An 18,807-nucleotide genomic window follows, 5' to 3' on the forward strand; every position below is an offset into this window, starting at 1 on the left:
AATTGGACCTAATTGGTCTCTGAACTGGACTCGCTGCATGCGACCTTTCCTTTCCCTCATTAAAATGAAGGAAAAAAAAAAAAAAAAGCCTAGATAGGCCCTAACCTTGATATGACACGGATTCACTTGAATCTCCTTTCGAGAAGCATACTCGTGCATGAATACACTACGGCAATTATCTTCATTGACATACCCAATACTCACCAATATTCACTATGAGAGATGCATGTCAGGTACGTGCCAGTGGTTCATGAGAAATTGCTAAAATTTCAAGATACATTTTCAACTTGACAGAAAGCTAAATGTTTCTCTCCATCTTGAAACTGCAGCGCGCACACAAGAAACGAGGACAACAAGGCAAAGGTAACAGACAGGCGCTACCTTATTACCTTTGCCTTATTGTCCTCGTTTCTTGTGTGCGTGGGCAGTTTCAAGATGAATAGCTACCAACTCGCCAACTTTCAGTACTTTTACAATTCTTTCCATTGATATCACACCAAAATACAAAGATCTTTTACTTTAAAACTAACAATTGTGATACTATTATTATTATCAACTATTCTGTTGTTTCGCGAGATTACTTAGCGACTTCCCAGTTAAGACCAACTGGCATACCAAGCTCCAGTGATGTCCAATTGGAACCAACTGAAGTTCTCATAAAGCCCAATTGGAACCAGTTGGGTCCCATTGAAAAATTCAACTGAACTCAATGTTTTTTTTTTCTTTTTTTTTTTTTTTAACTGGGAAGCGCGCACAAGCAAACATGAAGGCATCTCACTCGATGACCGCGGAAACTTTGTCAAAACGCTGTAGCGAGTAAGCGCGGCAGCTGCAGCGAGCGAATTGACCTTCGTCTCGAAAACACCGTGCAGAGAGGAAGGACTCGGCCCCCGTCGTAGATGGCTTTCAAGATACAGCCGCCCGGGCGGGAGCGCGCGACGTTGCACGCGGCTAAAGCTTTACACGCGGCCTCCCCCGCTTTAGCTCCCCCCCTTAGCCTCGCTGCCCGGCGGGCGCACTTGGTCGGTCGGGCGTAGTCGGGCGGCGCTCCCCCTCTCCCTCTGGAGCGTTGCACGAGTCTGGGAGACAGCCCGCTTCCTTCGCTTGCATGCGGGAGAATGAGCCGTGATCGCCAGCTCACCCTCGCACGCTTTCACTCGCGCATAGAGCATACGGCGCGCGGCGACGATTTCATCGCCCGTGGACTTTAAACGGAACCTCACGGCGACGGCAGAAATACACCTGTGGTGTCCATATAATTGCTATCGCAATAAACATAGCGTCCAATAAATAGACACCTTAGCGTCCCCGCATTGCGGCGTCGGTGGGCGCTGCAATGTAAATCGTCTATCCAGTATGTAGCCAGGCGTCACGTTCGTTACCATTAATAAAAAAACCGTAATCAACATATCTGAATACCTTCACATGCAGTGCCTTTTCATTGCAGGCTATCCATGAGGCATTTGTCATACCAGGCCAAGGTGGTCTGCTTGATGCTTCCTGATGAAGCAAGGTTAGTCTACATAAAGTACAGAAAGGGAGTGCTGTAGGAGCCATCCTACAAGGTGCTGCAAAGTGCCTCGTTTGGACACGATGTGGAATGGTACACCTAAAAGCATCTTCTGCATGAAGGACCTGGAAAAGTTCACTCTTAAGACGCAAGCTTTTCTAGTCTGGCCTCTTCACACAATTTGCCGGCCGCCAGCTTTTTTGTACATAGTAGGTTTGATGTTGACGACTTTGAAGTTGCCAGAAATGGCAGCCTCAGCCTTTTCGTTCTGCATGGTACTAGGTGTGAGAACAAACCTTCCTTTCTTATCCGCCTGAACCAACTTGAGGTCCACAGTACATAGCGACATGATGAGGCCCGTCACCACCGAGAGCCAGGCACCTCCGTGCCTCATCATGTCATCAGCAACTTGGCGCAACAAATAAGAAAACAATGAAAAATGTAATGGATTGTTACAACACGCAGCCCCAGGAATTTTACATGTATTCGCTGCATGTTGCTTGGCAAGAGATAAGAGTATGGCCAATGCCACCAAAGCTTCGCAGCTGTAAGCTCAACCGATGAGCAGATGCATGGCATTCAGCCACTGTAATTTAACACAAGCAAGGGACAACTACTGTGAGAATGTTTATTTACACATGCCATTAAAAAAATGTCTAAAAATGGGGATGAACACTGTCAATGCTGCCATTGCCTATAAACAACTGTAAACATTCAAAACATTGATGGGTACATCAGATATTAAAACAGCAGAAATATTCTTTTGTCCATAAAAGAAACTTTTTCATTAACTACAGCATCATGCAAGATCCCATAAGGGCAACAAGTTCACATTCAGTGACTTCCACAGTGTGACATCTAGATACAAAAGAATCTGCCCATTAAAACTACCATGCCTGGCAAACGGAAAATTTAAAACCAGGCTCGAATGGTTATGATCACCCATGGCACAATGGACTCCGAACAAATATCACAAGTTTCATAAACAGGCAACCAGTGGAATGCCTGCATCAAACCATTCTGCTTTTAGTAGACAATAGTAAGTTGTCCAGCAAATTCTATTGATGAGCTGGCAGCATGCCTCAATTACCACCGTACAAAATTTTGTGGAACCCTGCATTTTTCAAGGGAAAGGTAAGAGCATGTTACCAGGGCTTTATTTTCATTCCCACACCAATGCAGCTGTAAAACTGCACCTATCTAGCAGGTGACCATGCACTTCCTGAACGTTTGTTAAAAAATTGTAAGGTCTTGTGAACCAGCGTGTTGTGTTAAAACACCAACAATTACCCAGTTCCATCAATACTATTCCTGTGTAGAAAATGTCTTTGTGGTTCTCAGCTTCACACACACTTCCACAGCAGTCCATCAGGCATATCTTCATTGGTAGGCCTTGTCATGCAGGCAGCACATCAAACTCGTCACTAACATGCACGCTGGGCACGCAAATGTCGTCGATAACAGGTGTTGCCTTGACTTCACAAAGGCCAAGTTCTTTGAGCTTCCACTCCCAATCCAACTTCTGCACAGCATGCAAGCTTTCTGCTTCATTGTGCTGCCGAAGTAGCATTTTTTCCTGCATCATAACAAAAAACACACATCAAACGTGAGCACTCACACAGTGTGTTAGAGGGTTAGCAATTTTTGTCCAAATGATACAATTTATCTACATAACAAGTGTACATAAATTTGAAACATGACTCTCTCTGGAAACTGTGGGCTGGGGGCGGCCCTTGCCCTTTCCATAATCTGAGCCTGGGGCCAAGCACCTGAAGACCCTGTAAAGTGCCTAAAGTGCTCTGCCCCTGCTTCAGCAGTGAGTGCTCGCCATCTGTAGTGACTGTGTCCAGGAACAGAACCAAGAGATAACGTTTTAAGAGGTGCCAGAATACGAACAGACCAGCCCACAGACTATGAACAGTCAATTATGGACAATGAATTAATGAATTCCACGGGCTGCTTATGCGATTTCTTCACGAGAAAGGCCTGCATGCATTCATTCAACTACTATAATATGCCGAATGGCCACCTGTGTGGCGAAAAACAGAAAAGCCCCCCACAAACAATTATTACAATTTCAGTTAACCTCAATGAATTTCACATCTTAAGATTGCAGCTAAACAAAATAAGGAGGGAAAATTTTACAATGACACCTGCAGGCTATTAAAGTTTACTAGAAAATAAATAACCATTAGTTAGTATGTTCTGGTGATAATTATTGGTGAAATTCATTAGTAGAGTATTCTTTAACACTTTGCAGTCCGAAACTTTTACCGACTTTCCGGCTGTCCCGGTCTGAAACTATTTTGCCAGTTTATAGCGCCGCGATGAAAACCACAAACTGCGGACGAAAAACTCATAGGATATTCATTTTTTCTTTTGCATTCTGCAGGCAACTCCTCTACCGGTAGCAGCGTTTGATACCGCTCGAAGCATTTTTCTGGGTGCAGGCCAGGGTTGTTACTGCAGGTTTTGCAGACAAACACAGTTTCCCTCCTGCCTGTTTGTTTTTCGATCGCTACAAACAGCACAGTCTTTGCTATTTCGGCCTGGGAGCTTGTAGATGAAATGGCTCCTCCCATCTAGCATTTCCTTGCAATCCTTCCGCGCAGACAGGCCCCGTTTTTTGGCTCTAGCCCTCACGTCACCCACCAGCTATTGGAAGAGGTTGCAGCGGTACTGCAGGTGTCGCTGTTCTTTCTCAGCATGATTCTGCAGCTGTGTGCACCTCAAAATAAAGCTATTGACAATAGAAACCTCTAGAAGCATTCACTAAATGTGCCACCATAAAACGCACGCGATGAAAAAGTGGTCACGCTTCTCAGTGAACCGCTTTGCCCAGTACGAGAGGAACGGTAGAGGTCGGTCAAGGAACTGGCGGTCGAGAGCTAAAGCTGCCTGCCATCCATCATTCATAGTTGGAACTGCGGTGCAAGCGCTCTCCCGTCCTCCGCGGCAAACGCCGCCGAGTCTGAAAAGGCTGGCGGCTGCCAGTCGCTTCCTGCGGCGAGTATGGAGTAACGACCCGACTATGTTGCTGCCCAAGTACTGAAGGAACGGCGCGGCATTCGGTCGGTCATGGAACTGGCGGTACGAGGGTGTGGCTGCCAAGTACAATAGGAACCGTGGCCCATAACGCCCTCCCGTCCTCCGCGGCAAGTGCCACCGAGCCCCACAGGGCCGGAGGCTGCCGGTCGGCTCCTGCTCGTGACGCGCGAGATGTCGAGATCGCGGTTGAATGCGACGATGTTGGCAGGCTATTCGCCCGCCGCTGAGGGAAAGGCGGCGCTGCTGCGAAGTACGAGAGGAAACGCGGCTTTGCTACGTCGGACGCGTTCCGCGGTTAAGGGACTTGTGCGCTTTGGGAAGGCGCCGCACGTCGAAAGAGGATTTACGGACAGACGAGGGACTGAAGTCTCGAAACTTGAACGCACTTGCGGCCAGGCCCTTGCTGGCTTCGTCTTCCGCCTCGAGTAGAATTGTTGCGGCTCCGGCGCCGAAAGCTGTCCCTGGCACTGGCCGAGTGGTTTTGGAGAGCCGCGCGAGTACGCGCGCCGGGCTCTTGTCCGTCGTCTCAAGTAGGCTGTCGGATCAGCAGCGGGTGTGCTGCGGCAATCCGCCGATGCGAAAGCGTGTTTGTGTGTGAGGGACATTGTGGTTAATTTGAGTACCCTACTGATGACTAAAAGCGAGACACGTCGATGGGGGCGAGACCCCACCCGTGGCCGTGTCGCCGTGAAAGACTCCACAGCTGCTCGTGCCCCCTCATGGCCTTGCGGCTTTTTCCCAATTTTTGTGAGAACGCTCTAGTATCCAGAAGCCATGCTGAACATTGTGCTGCACCCTAGTGCAAAGAGAAGTAAACTTCAACAAACAAAGTTTACTTATCCCTCAAGAGAAGGCGCAGCGTGTTTATTGTGCGCGAACGTGCTGTTCTGCGCTCTAGTGAGAACACTCTGGTATCCAGAAGCCGTGCGAACATTGTGCTGCACCCTAGTGCAAAGAGAAGTAAACTTCAACAAAGTTTATTTGTCCCTCAAGAGATGGCACATCATGTATACAAAGAATGCGCACGAATCGCAGTGAGAAAAACCGCGAAACTTAACCCCCGAACACCCTTGTCGGGCGGTGCCCGACAGCGGACTACTATGGCCGTGTTGCGTTGTCAGGCCCTGCCAGACAACAGACCGCAAAGGGTTAAGTCCTACACTACAAAATTGCACAGTGAAAAGAAATTATTATTTGAAGTAAATGCACTAATCCAATGTATAGGTTAGCTAAATTGCCAAAGCTTAGTAATTACTGATACATAGTTGTGCCATTTGCAGTGCAGCCTGCTCATGATAACCGGTCACAATGATGGCCCAAGTCTGTTACATCATAAACAATATAGTTTTGCTGAAATCTGCAAGGTGGAGGCAGATTCACAAAAAGGAAAGTTGGCATCCATGCAGGCCAAGATGAACTTAAACTCTGGGGTGTTACATGCCAAAATGATGGTATGATTATGAGGATTAATTTTGACCACCTGGGCTTCTTTAACGTGCACCCAATTGACAGTACACTGTCAGGAATCAAACCCATCACCTCGTGCTTAGCAGCACAACGCCATAGCTGCAAAGCTTCCGCCAGTGGGTGGGGTCAGGATGAATTTTACTTCACATCCAAAGTTCTGCTCAGAGAAATCTGTATGGGTTTCCTCTATACTACATTATGGCAGATACCAAATTTCCCTTGCACAGAAGGTGTTATTACAAGCCCAGTTATGACATGGGGTCATGGTGATCAGGTCTTCTAAGAATTGCATTTATGTGGACTGGTGTATGCCCTATTTTTCCTTTTGAAAGCAGTAATTAGATTACCAAATTAGATTATCAGATTAGATTTTTTGAAAACAGTATTAGATTACCCATGTTTCGATTTTACAACAATGTATTTCCTATAATGAAGTGGTTTTTCACTGTTTTGCCCTCATCTTTATGAAAGGGGACATGCGAGCGCGTGGCAGATAGCCTCGAAGCCCACATGTGGCACAGCACCGTGGCGCGATGTGAAACGAAAAAAGCGGTGCAATTCTTTCTATTGTCGGCACCCCCTGTTGCAGTTTTCCTTCTCTTTTTATCGCTGTTGTATGGCAGACGACCGGACATGAGCACTTTGTTAATAACTGATAGCGTGATCATGGCATGGCATCTTCCGGAGTGATTGACGAAAACTACGATGATAGCTGAACCTGCGTAGATGTGTCATATCTGTATCTTGAGTTTTGTGCTGCTGTAAAGGAATGCCGTATAAGAGATATACAGGGATGTCCCAACTATTATGCACCAAGATTTAAAAATATGCAAACGTCACGTAGCTGGACAGAACAAAGGTAATGTTATTTGCCATCGCTTGGAGATACTCGGGCTATTTTTGCATACTGCCCGATTACATAATTAGTCTTACTTAATTAAGCAACTTCTCAAATATTATAATTAGATGAAAAGTGCAAATGAGAAAATTGTAGAGTAACATAAAAAACTCCCAATACAGCTTTCTGTTGCTTAATACGTACTACATAAAAGTGTTTTTCCGAACGTGAACGAAGCCCACGAATACATGCTAAGTGCCTTGAGCGCATAGTCGCGCGGCATCTTCGCGTAGGATGACATGTGCTCTTAATATATGATTTTCGCTTGTATCAATGGCACGTGAAATAGTAAAAGCAAGTCTGGTCTGTGGTAACTTATTATGCTTTTCGTTTGTCTTGAATGCTTCCGAACCTGTGATAGCAGCAATCCTTACCGAAAACAATCCTCGTTTGCTGAAATGTCCCAACAAAAGATGGATAAAAAAAAAAAAAGGCGAAAGTTTGCACTAGGCCGCGCAAAGCTCACAGCGAAGCTGGCTGATTGATTGTGTCTCTTCGTTGTAGCTAGGTTGAACTAGGCTGTGTCGAGGTTTAAACTTGGTTGTAGCTAGGCCTATACCCGTGTAGCTAGGTTATGCTAGGAGCTCTGCAAGCGTGGGTGTATAGCGTAGTGGGTATGACGTTCGCCTTCAGACAGTGAGTGCCTGGGTTGAAATCCCGCCTCGCCAAGAAAGCTTAAAATTTTTTTCTCTCTCTTTCTTTCTGTATTTCTTTCTCTCACTCTCCTTTTCTTTTTCTCTCTCCCAAAGGAAGTTGTGTTGCAATCATCAGTACAATGCATTCATATGGTTCCCAATGCACGTTCTGCAAGTGTGGGTGTATAGCGGAGTGATGACGCTCGCCTTCGGATTGTGGGTACTCGCGTTTAAATCCTGCCTTGCCAAGACGGTTCATTTTGTTTTATTTATGTATTTCTTGCGAGCGCAGACACGCCGGGATGACGTCACGGCGCATGCGTAGTAATGCGCAGCTGGCGGGAGTTCGGCGGAGCCGTGTCTGTGTGGCGTCGCCTGGTTGGCATGTCTACGGCGCAGCAGTTTCTTGATGCGCACCACAAATTACAGCTGGCTTAAACAGCTACGCTGTTAAAAGAAAGCGTAGGAAAAAGACAAATACATTCGTGACGGGAGTATAGCAAGTAGAAGCAACAGCACAACTCTCTCCTCTTCGTTTCACATCTCGCCGCGGCACCGTGCCACATGTGGGCTTCGAGGCTATCTGTCACGCGCTAGTGTATTCCCTTTCATAAAGATGACGGCTGCACATGCTTACCCCTGCTATGTCTCTTTTCTGAGACGTCAGTATAAGTAAATAAATAAGATATAATAAAAACTTTTGACAATGTTTTGATATTTCTCTAAAATGCTTCACTTTGATTATGGCAACAATTGTCACACAAGACCTTTGCATTCTAGCAACAACCAAAGCATGCCCTCTTTACAGCGTTAACCGTTACAGGCACTTCCCAACTGCATTTGTGGTCTGTCAAGTGCTGTTAGCTCAGACAATGTCATGTCCACAATAAACAAAATATAATAAAAGAATGAAAGGGATGATGCCAGATTTAAATGCAGGACCATCTCTGGTAGATGACATTCCAACCAACTGCACACCACCAGGACATTGCTTTACTCTTTCCTTATCATGGGGAAATTGGCTGTTTTTTGTATGTTTGAGTTGGGAATTTTTCATGCAACAGCCAATAAGTTTACAGTGTCAAGCAGAATATAAAAGTGAAGGTAAATGAACGTGCTTTCAAATAATATTTATTTTGAAGGAATTAAAAAAATTAGCATAAAAAATTTTTAAATAAAAAATACAAAAAATTTCAGAAAAATTGCAAAATATACAAATTGTTGATATATCCCTTGGCAACATTTCTTTAAAGAATTATACCCATAGATAAAGTACTCTTTAAGTTAAAAATTACATGACGCATAGTGAAACATTCAAGTTCTTGGTGGGTCTTACTTTTTTCAAGAAAAAGATTAATTTACAGCCTAATATTATATACAAAAACACGAGTACTAAATGCACATTTCAAAAGTACATTTCGGAAAAGAAACGGTAATTACAATATACGAAAAATTACCAAACACAAATAATGAAATTCACGGCAAACTTTCCTAATGATAGACATACCCTTCAAAGAAAAAAATTCTCTATGTCAGTTTGTCAAGGATATGGCGTCCGTGCATATTTGTTGGTGTTTATACATATAGCATGAACGACCTTTGCCGTAAAGAACAGGCGAAAAAAATCGAGAGCTCTCGCCAGCAGCATCGGACCCCTACGGAGCGTCATCCCGAGGTCAATGCTGTCGGGTCTCACACCTGCTCTTGGGACAAAGGAACGACAACACAGTAGTGCAGACAATCACAAGGGCATTTATTGCGCCTTTCATACACCAATGCACACTAGCCGAATTACAACCAATAGAACATTCACACGGGCGCGCGACAAATCAAGGAAGTCCGACTCACCGCGACCCGATAGCGAGCGAATACGTTCGCCCCATGCTATGACACCATCGCCTAGTCGTTCACGTGTACAGTCACGCGAACGGTGGCGCGCTCGAACGATCCGTGTTCGTCCATACCAGTGTCCTGCTCTTAGCCTCGCGTGACGGTCGCGCGAAGCGGGCCGGCGCACGCGCGAAGCGTTCGTGCGTGTTGTCCGCCAATCCCAAACCAAAAAGAGAGCGCCTTCGACCTTTTTCTCCCAAGTCACCCAGCCGTTCGGCGGCGCTAGCATCGCGACACTCACGCCATTTCCGGCAATGCGCCGCAACCACCACGACCGCTGCCGGGCTCAGCCACGCGGAGAAGCCGGACAACAGGAGACATGCGGGGAAAACAACATCAGGGGACGCGTGAGAGTCTCGCATCCCCACAATGCCTGGATCTCTCTAGGGCCGAAACTGGTGGCAGCACGTCTTGTCCAAATCAAGGGGACATACCATAAATAAAGAAAATAGTTTGGACACCAACAGGGCAACTGAACCGGCTGTAGATATCAATAAACAAAACGGGAGGCGAAAACGAAACTTGCCGGTGTGCAACAGCTGATGCTCCCCGGCTGATCTGCTTAAGTTTCCTCATCCGAACTAAACTCCGATGATGCGACATTGACGTCACAGTCATTACTGCTCAAAAAGTCCAAAAGATCGCTTCTAGGATCGTTGGGATCAAGCGAAACTGCTCTATTTCGAGCGCGTGCGGCACTGGATGTCGACGGCATCACGCCGCTCAACCTTTGAGCTCGCGCGCCCTTTAAAAATCCCCGCTGCGCGGTAAAAATGTGAACTGCGCAGAAACGAAAACTCTACTTTGTATACCATCACCGAGATGGCGAGTCCAGGTGTGCGGCGTGTTTTTTTTTTTTTTAAATATGCGCTCAAAAACTTCAGTCACTGGTGATCGATGCCTAGTGCCGTGGTAAGGAAAGAGTTAAGAACAAGTATCAAGCACAAATGTGATTGAACCAATCCATTTTGGAGCAGCAAATCGACCTTCTGGAGGTATTAACAGGCAAGCATTTTTGCAAATATTTAGTTTGGATACAGTAGTATTATCCTTTTTTTCAACAAAAGTCAGTATATGCATACGCACACCTGCACATGTATCATTTTATATCCAAGAGTATTTATTCCCAAATATTTCACCTCATTTTCCCTGTGGAGAGCCCTCATTTTCTTCAAACCGAAGATGCCAGGTTACCTTTGATACACACATTTTCCTATTACAGCTCATAAGTATTTCAAGCAAGTTTTCCCCAATGTGCCAAACACAAAAACAAGCCAAAGGTCATGATCCAAAGCTGGCAGTGTGCACTGCATAAATTATCTAAGTATTATTTTCACTGTCAGAAAGATACCTTACTGATGTTGCCCACACCTTCAGTACAAGCTGTCTTGCAGCTCTATGGGCAAGTTCACCTGCTTTGTTTGTCATGTGCTGATGGAAAGAATCCTTACAATTACACAACTGCTTTTGAAGACCCCACCCGCCAGAATGTGGCTGCTGCTGCGGAGATTCAACAGTACAACCTCACGCTCAGCTGCAGAATTCCATAGGCGCAAAACCTCTCGATTAAAAACAATTTTTTTGCATAAGTACTTTAATGAAACCCCACCCACTACCTGCTTTAGACGCAATGCAATTAAAGCTCAACTTAAAGAATTTGCATGTGACATAACCTGTAGCCCCACGAAGTGTCATTTTTTTCTTTATCTCCATTTAACTACACATTCACAGATCCCATATGCCAATAGACCGATCCCACCAGCCAGTTTCACAACGCCACCGCTGCCGCGGTGCATGCTGGTACTTGTAGTCATCCGGCCGCTCCAGCCGCCCGGAGTGCCTGTGCGTCCTGTTGCCGAACGATTTTTGGCAATTTTTATGGTTGGTGTAGAGCCATCGTGCGATGGGTGGATTGATCTGCTGCGTTCCTGGGTGCTACAACAACCACACAAGGGACAAAGGCTTCGGATTCTATGTGTTTTCTAAAGAGCAAAAGCTTCGAGAGTTGTGGATCCAATGGATTAATAGGTGGTACTGGTAATACAGAGCGCGAGAAGAAACACGGGGACGAATAGCGGCCGCATTTGATGGGGGCAAAATGCGAAAACACCCGTGTACTTAGATTTCCTGAAATTTAGATTATTGATCAATTATCAATTAGCTATTCATTGGCTATCGATTGGCTGTCGCAACGTATCGGCCACGTATTTGGGCTAGGCTAAGAACTACCAAGTCATCCCCAGCATTTTCCGGAATGTATTGATTATTGATCGATTATCGATTAGCTGTTGATTTTCCATCGTAAGGTATTGACCACGTATTTGGGCTAGGCTAAGCACTGCCAAGTCATGCCCAGCATTTTCCGGAATTTATTAATAGATAGATTATCGATTAGCTGCTGATTGGCTATCGCAAGGTATTGGCTACGTATTTGGGCTAGGCTAAGCACTACTAAGTCATCCCCAGAATTTTCCGGAATTTGTTGATTATTGATCGATTATCGATTAGCTATTGATTGGCTATTGATGACTTGGCGATGATTGGCTATCGGCGTTTTTATGTTAAACTTGCCGCCTCGCTTACTTAAGAACTTCTAGATATCGCTGTTACCAAAGTCTGCAAGTCGTGCGCGAAACCCATGTAGGTAAGCATTAATAGGGCACGAAAGTTTCGGCGCCGCTCAAATCTGTCTCTAACAGGTATACAAATCCTATTATGTCCGTCGCTAAGCAAACATAACGTTGCAGTCACCGAGATGCACGTGTGCAAAAATAGTAACGCAAAATGACCGCGTACATCAGCATGTACTGCATACAAAGCGCGAACAAATATGATGCTCAATGCGTAATCAGCGGGTAACAACCGAAATGAAAGAGCAGCAGGCACTTTTCAACGTTCCGTCTCGCATGCTGCAATGAACAGCCGATGTAATTTCTTGAAATACATGACGAATGTTTCTCGGTGGTGGAGTCGCAGAGATGTCTGGGAAACTCGTCTATTGCCTATATGGTAGGTAGTTTCAACGGGCTTCGAGTCGATAGCCTATCGAGTTAATGTAGTTGCACGAGACCTCATAGAAAATCTCAAAGGCCTTCGAGCAGCAGACGTGGGCATGTAATTCAACCCTTTGAAATGTACATGTACTTCAACCAATAACTGAGAAAGTGCACAAGAGAATGGCCGCTGCGGTAGCTGAATCGGCAGAGCATCACACGTGTAATGCAGAAAATGTGGGTGGTTCAGCTGCCACCTGTGGCAAGTTGTCTTTTCGTCCACTTTCCTCATCATTTCAACATTTCAATTAAATAAACAGTTAATCTACCCAACACTTTCCTCGACCACTTCAATAGGATTGAAACAAACTAAGACTAGAATGCAGCAGTCTGAACAATGCAGCTACAGGTGAGAACTAACATGAGCACATCCAGCTTTTTATTTATCCTTCAAACTGCCTTTAACACAAATGAAGTGCTGCATGTCGTATTTTTTTTTTACTTATGCAGTGCACCATGATAATGATGTAGCCATGCATATGCCTTGTTTAATGGAAAGTCAAACTGGCCGGTCACCAGGTCTCGCCATTTTTAGCTGACAAGCGCAGTGCATACAATGCGCGTTAATGATCGTGTTTGCTAAGTACTACATCGCTACATGGCGAGGAAAGAGCTGAAATTTCAAACCAAATGCCGTTTGCCCTTCTCGCGGGTGCCGCGCTCCCTACCGAAGAGTTGACGCATAAGCGCAAGTGCGCCTACTTATATGTGCTGTTTTAGTGGTGTCTAAAGCATTACTTTAGACACCAGGTGCTTTTCAATAGTCTGCTTTTCCTCGTAAAATTGAGGCCTCTGCTCAGCAACTGACGCCATCCCGATTATTCAGACACCAACAATTCAGACAAGCTCAATTATTCATACTACTTGGAGGCCCCTTCAGTGGCCCATAAATTGAATGCATAAGTACGACCGAAATTTCGGACCCCTTAAGGCACACCACCGTTCAGTAATTCGGACTCCGCCTGCACAACTGCGTGCTAATTTGAATGCCGAGTTGAGCGGAAACAGCAATATTTTGGTTTTGATATGCCACTGGCATCGCCGCGGCATGGTCATCAGCCATGTTGCTGACACCTCCTCGAAACTGAAACTAACAAAGCCTAGTTAATCCAGCACCAAATGCACCCAAACCATACGACAAGTGCACCCTGGCAAGCCCATGGTGTTGGTTCCACACGTCAAGTGTTTGCACATTCAAGTGTTCAATAGTGACATGGTCCCGGTGACTTCAAGTTGATTAAGCGTTGTCGACTCCCCCATCGATGCCTGCGCCGACAAGGACAATGACTGTTGCTAAAGAAACCCGCCGTCATTCGGCAATGATAGCACGGTCAACTTCTGGGCCGCGATTTTGTGGCGGTGCATTCCGCTCAATTCTATATGCCACTCTTATTATCCATCATTCATGGCTGGCTGATGCAGGCGGAACGCCGCTCTTACCCATGACAAAGCGCAAAAAGGAGTGGCACTGGAAAAGGCATCGATACAAAATCGCGGTTCCGTTCTGTTGCCAGGGGTTGAAGACTTGGCGCATGCATCGATTGTACTTTCATTTATCTGTGGCGACAGCATGACAATGATAGAGGTACGGACTGACCAGATCGTAGGCAAGCCTATGTGCGCGCAGCAATGCATTGCCAAACTTCGGCTTTATTTTTAGCTGATCCCTTTCAGGGATACTTTCACTTTCGCAACATTTCGCGTGGCTAGCATGGACCCATCGACGGATCATAGCGTTACCATGGCATTATTGGTAATTGGCACAGTGCCAAGAATGGCGCCGCTCGTAGGTGTGAAATCTCGCAAAAGTGAGCGTATCCCCGAAAGTGGTTATCCGAGAATACGGTGCACTTTTTTAGCCACTCGTGGAATAAAGTAACTAGTTTTCTTGCGAATTTGGATATTTTGGACTCCCGATTATTTAGACTTTCAGGCGGTCACCATCAAGCCTGAATTATTGGTCAGCAACGTGTAGATAACGCGAAGTTCAATTTATTAACGCCAAAGCGTTAAGGGCCCCGTGTCACAGAAAATCCGGTGACCGTGTTGGTGTCGTCAGTGAGCGAAAATTTCCGTATGTACTTAGGTATATGTACATGCTATGCCTTGCTGTATGACATGCGGTATATGCGGGTTATATTGGCACACCATTCTATGGTGTGCCAAGTTGTTCATACCTTGTCTTACATTCTTGACAAAGTTATTCCTCGAAATTTTGAGAATGACAACCCACAAATGTCATGAAACAAAACACAGTCAGCGCATACCTTTTATGTCACATCTTCTCAGACTTAAATATTATAAGCGCGAAACAATAACAGAAACCTGAAAATGATGTAATCTTTCTGCCGAGGTCGTGTACTACCTCCGGGATAGGCCCATGCATGAGGCTGCGTTTCTACCAATAGCAGAGGAGCGCACGCTGCTCGGTTCCTTGCAACACAATCCAAGCAGCGCTCTCCTTTGCACATCCTTGACGCCCGCCGTGAGGGGCAAAGAAAAAATGAACCAGAAAGCTCACCATTTTGCATAGCATTCGCCCCCAGCATTTCCCGGTAAACATTACGGTTACATAAGCTGCAGTTACCAGGAAGCGCGAGATGCAGTCAGGGATCGCTGAATGCTATCGCGTTCCACTCTTAACCCTTTCAGGGTCAATGACGTAAATATACGGCGCTGTCCGAAATGGTCGATGCCGTATATTTACAGCGGTGTCTGTACGTTTAAAAAGCGCGCCAATTCTTAAACTTTTTCTTTCCCGGTATGTGCTGCCACCACGCGGGAATTTTTTTTTTGTGCCTCTCTCTTTCAGTTTTCGTTGTATGGTTTGTTTGCTCCGGCGCATGCACGGGGGTGCGGTGGTTAGTTCAGGTTTTGCCAAGAAGCCAAAACCGCCTGCGCTTCTTGCGCTCGCAAAGCTGATGGGTATCTCGTTATTATCGCTCAAAGGGTGACCGCCTGTTACTCGCTCGTTTATTGCTCACAGGGGTGTGCATACGAAGGATGCCGCCGTGCATGCGCTTCCTTTTTTGGGGGGGGAGACTCGCGCAAACTAATTGCCTCTGGTTGGCAATAAGATGAAGAATTAGTGGAAGTTTGTCACACGTTTTGTTTTTGTAACGGGCACACAACCACACAGTTTTCTTGAGTGTGCTCACCTACGCAGTTCGATTACGGTATGGACGTGTGAAATATAGACTTGCGAAATGTTCTCGTGAGCGCATTTTTCTAAGCCTTTGAACTATGTGTATAAGAATGTACCAAATTTTTTGTTGTTATAAGCTTATTTCCTATTTTTATTGTTATTCATGAATAAACAGTACATATATAAAACGCAAAATATTTTTTGTCACTGTACTGTCACCCTAGAAAAATTGCGGTAAATTTTTTTCGAAATATGTCCCGAAATATGTGTGGGGTGATGAAGTTAGGAAATTTGCAGGCGCAAGTTGAAATCAGCTAGTGCAAGACGGGGGTAATTGGAGATCACAGGGAGAGGCCTTCAGCCTGCAGTGATTATTAATATAGGATGATGATGATGAAGTCTCACAGAAGCAAAGATAATGCACCACAAGAGCCCTTATTCCTTTTTACATGCCTGCACAGTACATAACTGCTGATTCCGTCGGCAGTCATAGCTGGCATGCCTGAGGTCTAGGGCATGTGCCACACAGAAGTATTTATTCTACCTGGGGAATGTATGGGGAATGTATGTACCTGAACGGCTAACTGACGTTTTGTTAATCATGAAGAGGGAAAACGAATCGCTAGCAGATTTTCAACAAAACAGCAGTACAGCAATACAAACTTTCAATAAGGTGTATACTATAGCATCAACTAATGACTACCTTTATTTGTATTGCAATTATTTGTATATGATTTGCCTATTATTTGTATATTGCAATTATGCATGCAAACAACGGAGCGCACAAAAAGCAATGCACCCAAAAGTCTATAGCAGAGCGTGTGCATGTTCCAGGAAGTCTAAGCACCTAAATGAGTTTTCTTGCCCACGTGTATTACCTGTTTTCATTAAAATAATAGCCAAGTGCCAAATTGCCTACAGTAGCCTTTCTGTATCATTTCTGATTGTGTAAGCGTCCAGCATGGCACAACTTAATGCACCCAAGCTTTATGCACAATCTGCTTTTGATGCTACCATCCAAATGTTTAAGTAACATAGATTAACAACTATCACATTTTCTGGGTGAGTGAAGAGCTCTTAATCGGGACACTGTCAAAATCATTCGAATGTCAAAGACTTTAAGTGCTCCACACATTAGGTATCTCTTCATTCATGCTTGCTCTTCACTTCCACTCAGCTACACATCAGTTCCCACATGATTGATAACAGGCAGTGACGAATATATTTTTTACCAAACAGGTTAATCTACAACATAAGCTTTAACATGGTTTTCCCTGAGCCATGCACATCAACTTAAGTGGCAGGTAATTACTGCAAGAGGGAAGCTTGCAAAGACAAAAAACGTTTTACCTGATTCTGCACGTTCAGTAGTTGTGCTTTGTCTAAATTACATATGTTGTTTAAAATTACTCATTTCACAGCCTTTATGGATTTACAACAAACACAAAACATACCTTTGTTTTTTCCCACTTGTCTTCAACATCCTGCAGCCACGACAAGAAGAGACGTCCATTATATCTAGATCGCACATTCTTGTCTTTATCATCCTAAAGCACAGAAATGAAACATTTTCTAAATCCCTCAGTACTAAAGGAGTTCACATTATGAAAAAACAAAAACAAAGGAAACACCAAAGTCAAACACTTGCCTTCTTGTCTGGGATAGATTCAGGACTTTTGACACACATCTGTAAATAAAGAAAAAAAAAAATCAAATACTGCAAGCAAAGAACAATAAAGTGTGATCCCAAATATGATCTTGGGTTTTGCTTGTGTCTTTGGCGGAACAAGGTTGAGAAATTTTAATGTTATAGGCGCTTTGCGACCGCAGTAAGAAATCATGAAATTTATGCCAATTGGTGTTCTTAGTGCTTACAGGAAGAGTAAAACTTTTGTTGTTTGCGAACTGCTGGGTGCATCAAAAGTTGAACCTTTGTAGGAATGAACTGTGCATTGTGGGAAGCACAAATTGGAAATTTCTAAATGTTTTTAGGTATGCGAATGTACTTATGCTAAAATATACGTTCCACAAAAAATGGTGTGCATAATTTGTTATATATAATCTCGGCACTTACACATGCAGACAATTTAACAGGCGTAAAATGTTTATTGACCAGTACTTATTCAAGATATTCAGGAAAAAACTGATGAACGTAAGTCAAATTCACTTGTCACGTGCAAATTCTTTTGCGGCCTCGTAAACTCGAAGAATGTCTAACACGAAAGAAAAAACACTAATTTTTTTATGCTGGTCTGGCAGACGCGTGAGCAATGCGCTGGCAGAGCTGGCTGGTGAGGACGAAGAGAAAGAGCACTGGTACTTGCTCAACCTTCTGGCACACTTGCGGCCCCCTCCATGTGAGAAAAATCCATGGACTGTATTAATTTGCATAAATGGTCAAATTTCAGTATAACTAAATGCCGATTTTACCGACTTCGTTATGTTGAGGTTTAACTGTACAATAATCCATTTGTATTCAAAGTTTCAAATATTTGCACACCTTTAACCCTACGACTGCTACTCCTGAGTGTAGAAATTGTTAGGAATTTTAAGGGCGCTCCCAGATTCTCCGGAAGCAACTTCTGCAAAAAAGTATATTGTGAGCCTGTAGTGCCATCTATGGAGAGGTCATAAAACAGATAAAACACGTAGGTTAAATTTCCAACAGTAGGTGGAGCACACGTTCCAGTGTTCTGTACAGTTCCTGTGGTACACCACTAGGAACTGGTACACTTGCGTTCTGACAGACGATGAAATTTATGAACTGTTAATGAATTCAGACTCCGATGAAAGTGATATTGAGGAACCAGCTCATCTATGTAGCTTATGAAGTAATGACAGCAAAGAAGAGCCCCTGCCACCACCAGATCCAAGCAAGAGGATGAAATGTGACGAGCAGAAGTTCTGCTGGACAAATAATTCAAGCCTAATTTTTGAACCATCATCTTCAAAGACCTGCAGTAGCATCACGACAGCATCCAGTGAGCTACATATTTTTTAAACTTCATTTACATGGGACATCGTGAATGCAATAGTCGAGTAGACAAACCTTTTTCAGCATCAAGTGCTTGCCACGGTTAGGTTGCTGAACAGATCATATACACCAGTCACAATGCTAATGGCCTACAATGATTGCTGAATATTGTTAATATTGATCCCTG

The 18,807-nt window shown here is 44.6% G+C and overlaps 1 protein-coding gene across 1 annotated transcript in view; it reads right to left on the reverse strand.

Annotated features, from left to right (window-relative positions):
- Positions 1–2,070: 2,070 nt before the first annotated feature.
- LOC119443837 (ankyrin repeat domain-containing protein 12-like) overlaps positions 2,071–18,807 on the reverse strand; it is an 80,444-nt gene continuing 63,707 nt past the window's right edge. Inside the window, 3 exon segments of the mRNA XM_049663097.1 lie at positions 2,071–3,086; positions 17,101–17,193; positions 17,295–17,333. Of these exon segments, the coding sequence (XP_049519054.1) occupies positions 2,907–3,086; positions 17,101–17,193; positions 17,295–17,333 (312 nt within the window). The 3' untranslated portion in view covers positions 2,071–2,906.

The sequence above is a fragment of the Dermacentor silvarum genome, chromosome 1, assembly GCF_013339745.2.
Source record: "Dermacentor silvarum isolate Dsil-2018 chromosome 1, BIME_Dsil_1.4, whole genome shotgun sequence".
NCBI classification, from domain to species: Eukaryota; Metazoa; Arthropoda; class Arachnida; order Ixodida; family Ixodidae; genus Dermacentor; species Dermacentor silvarum.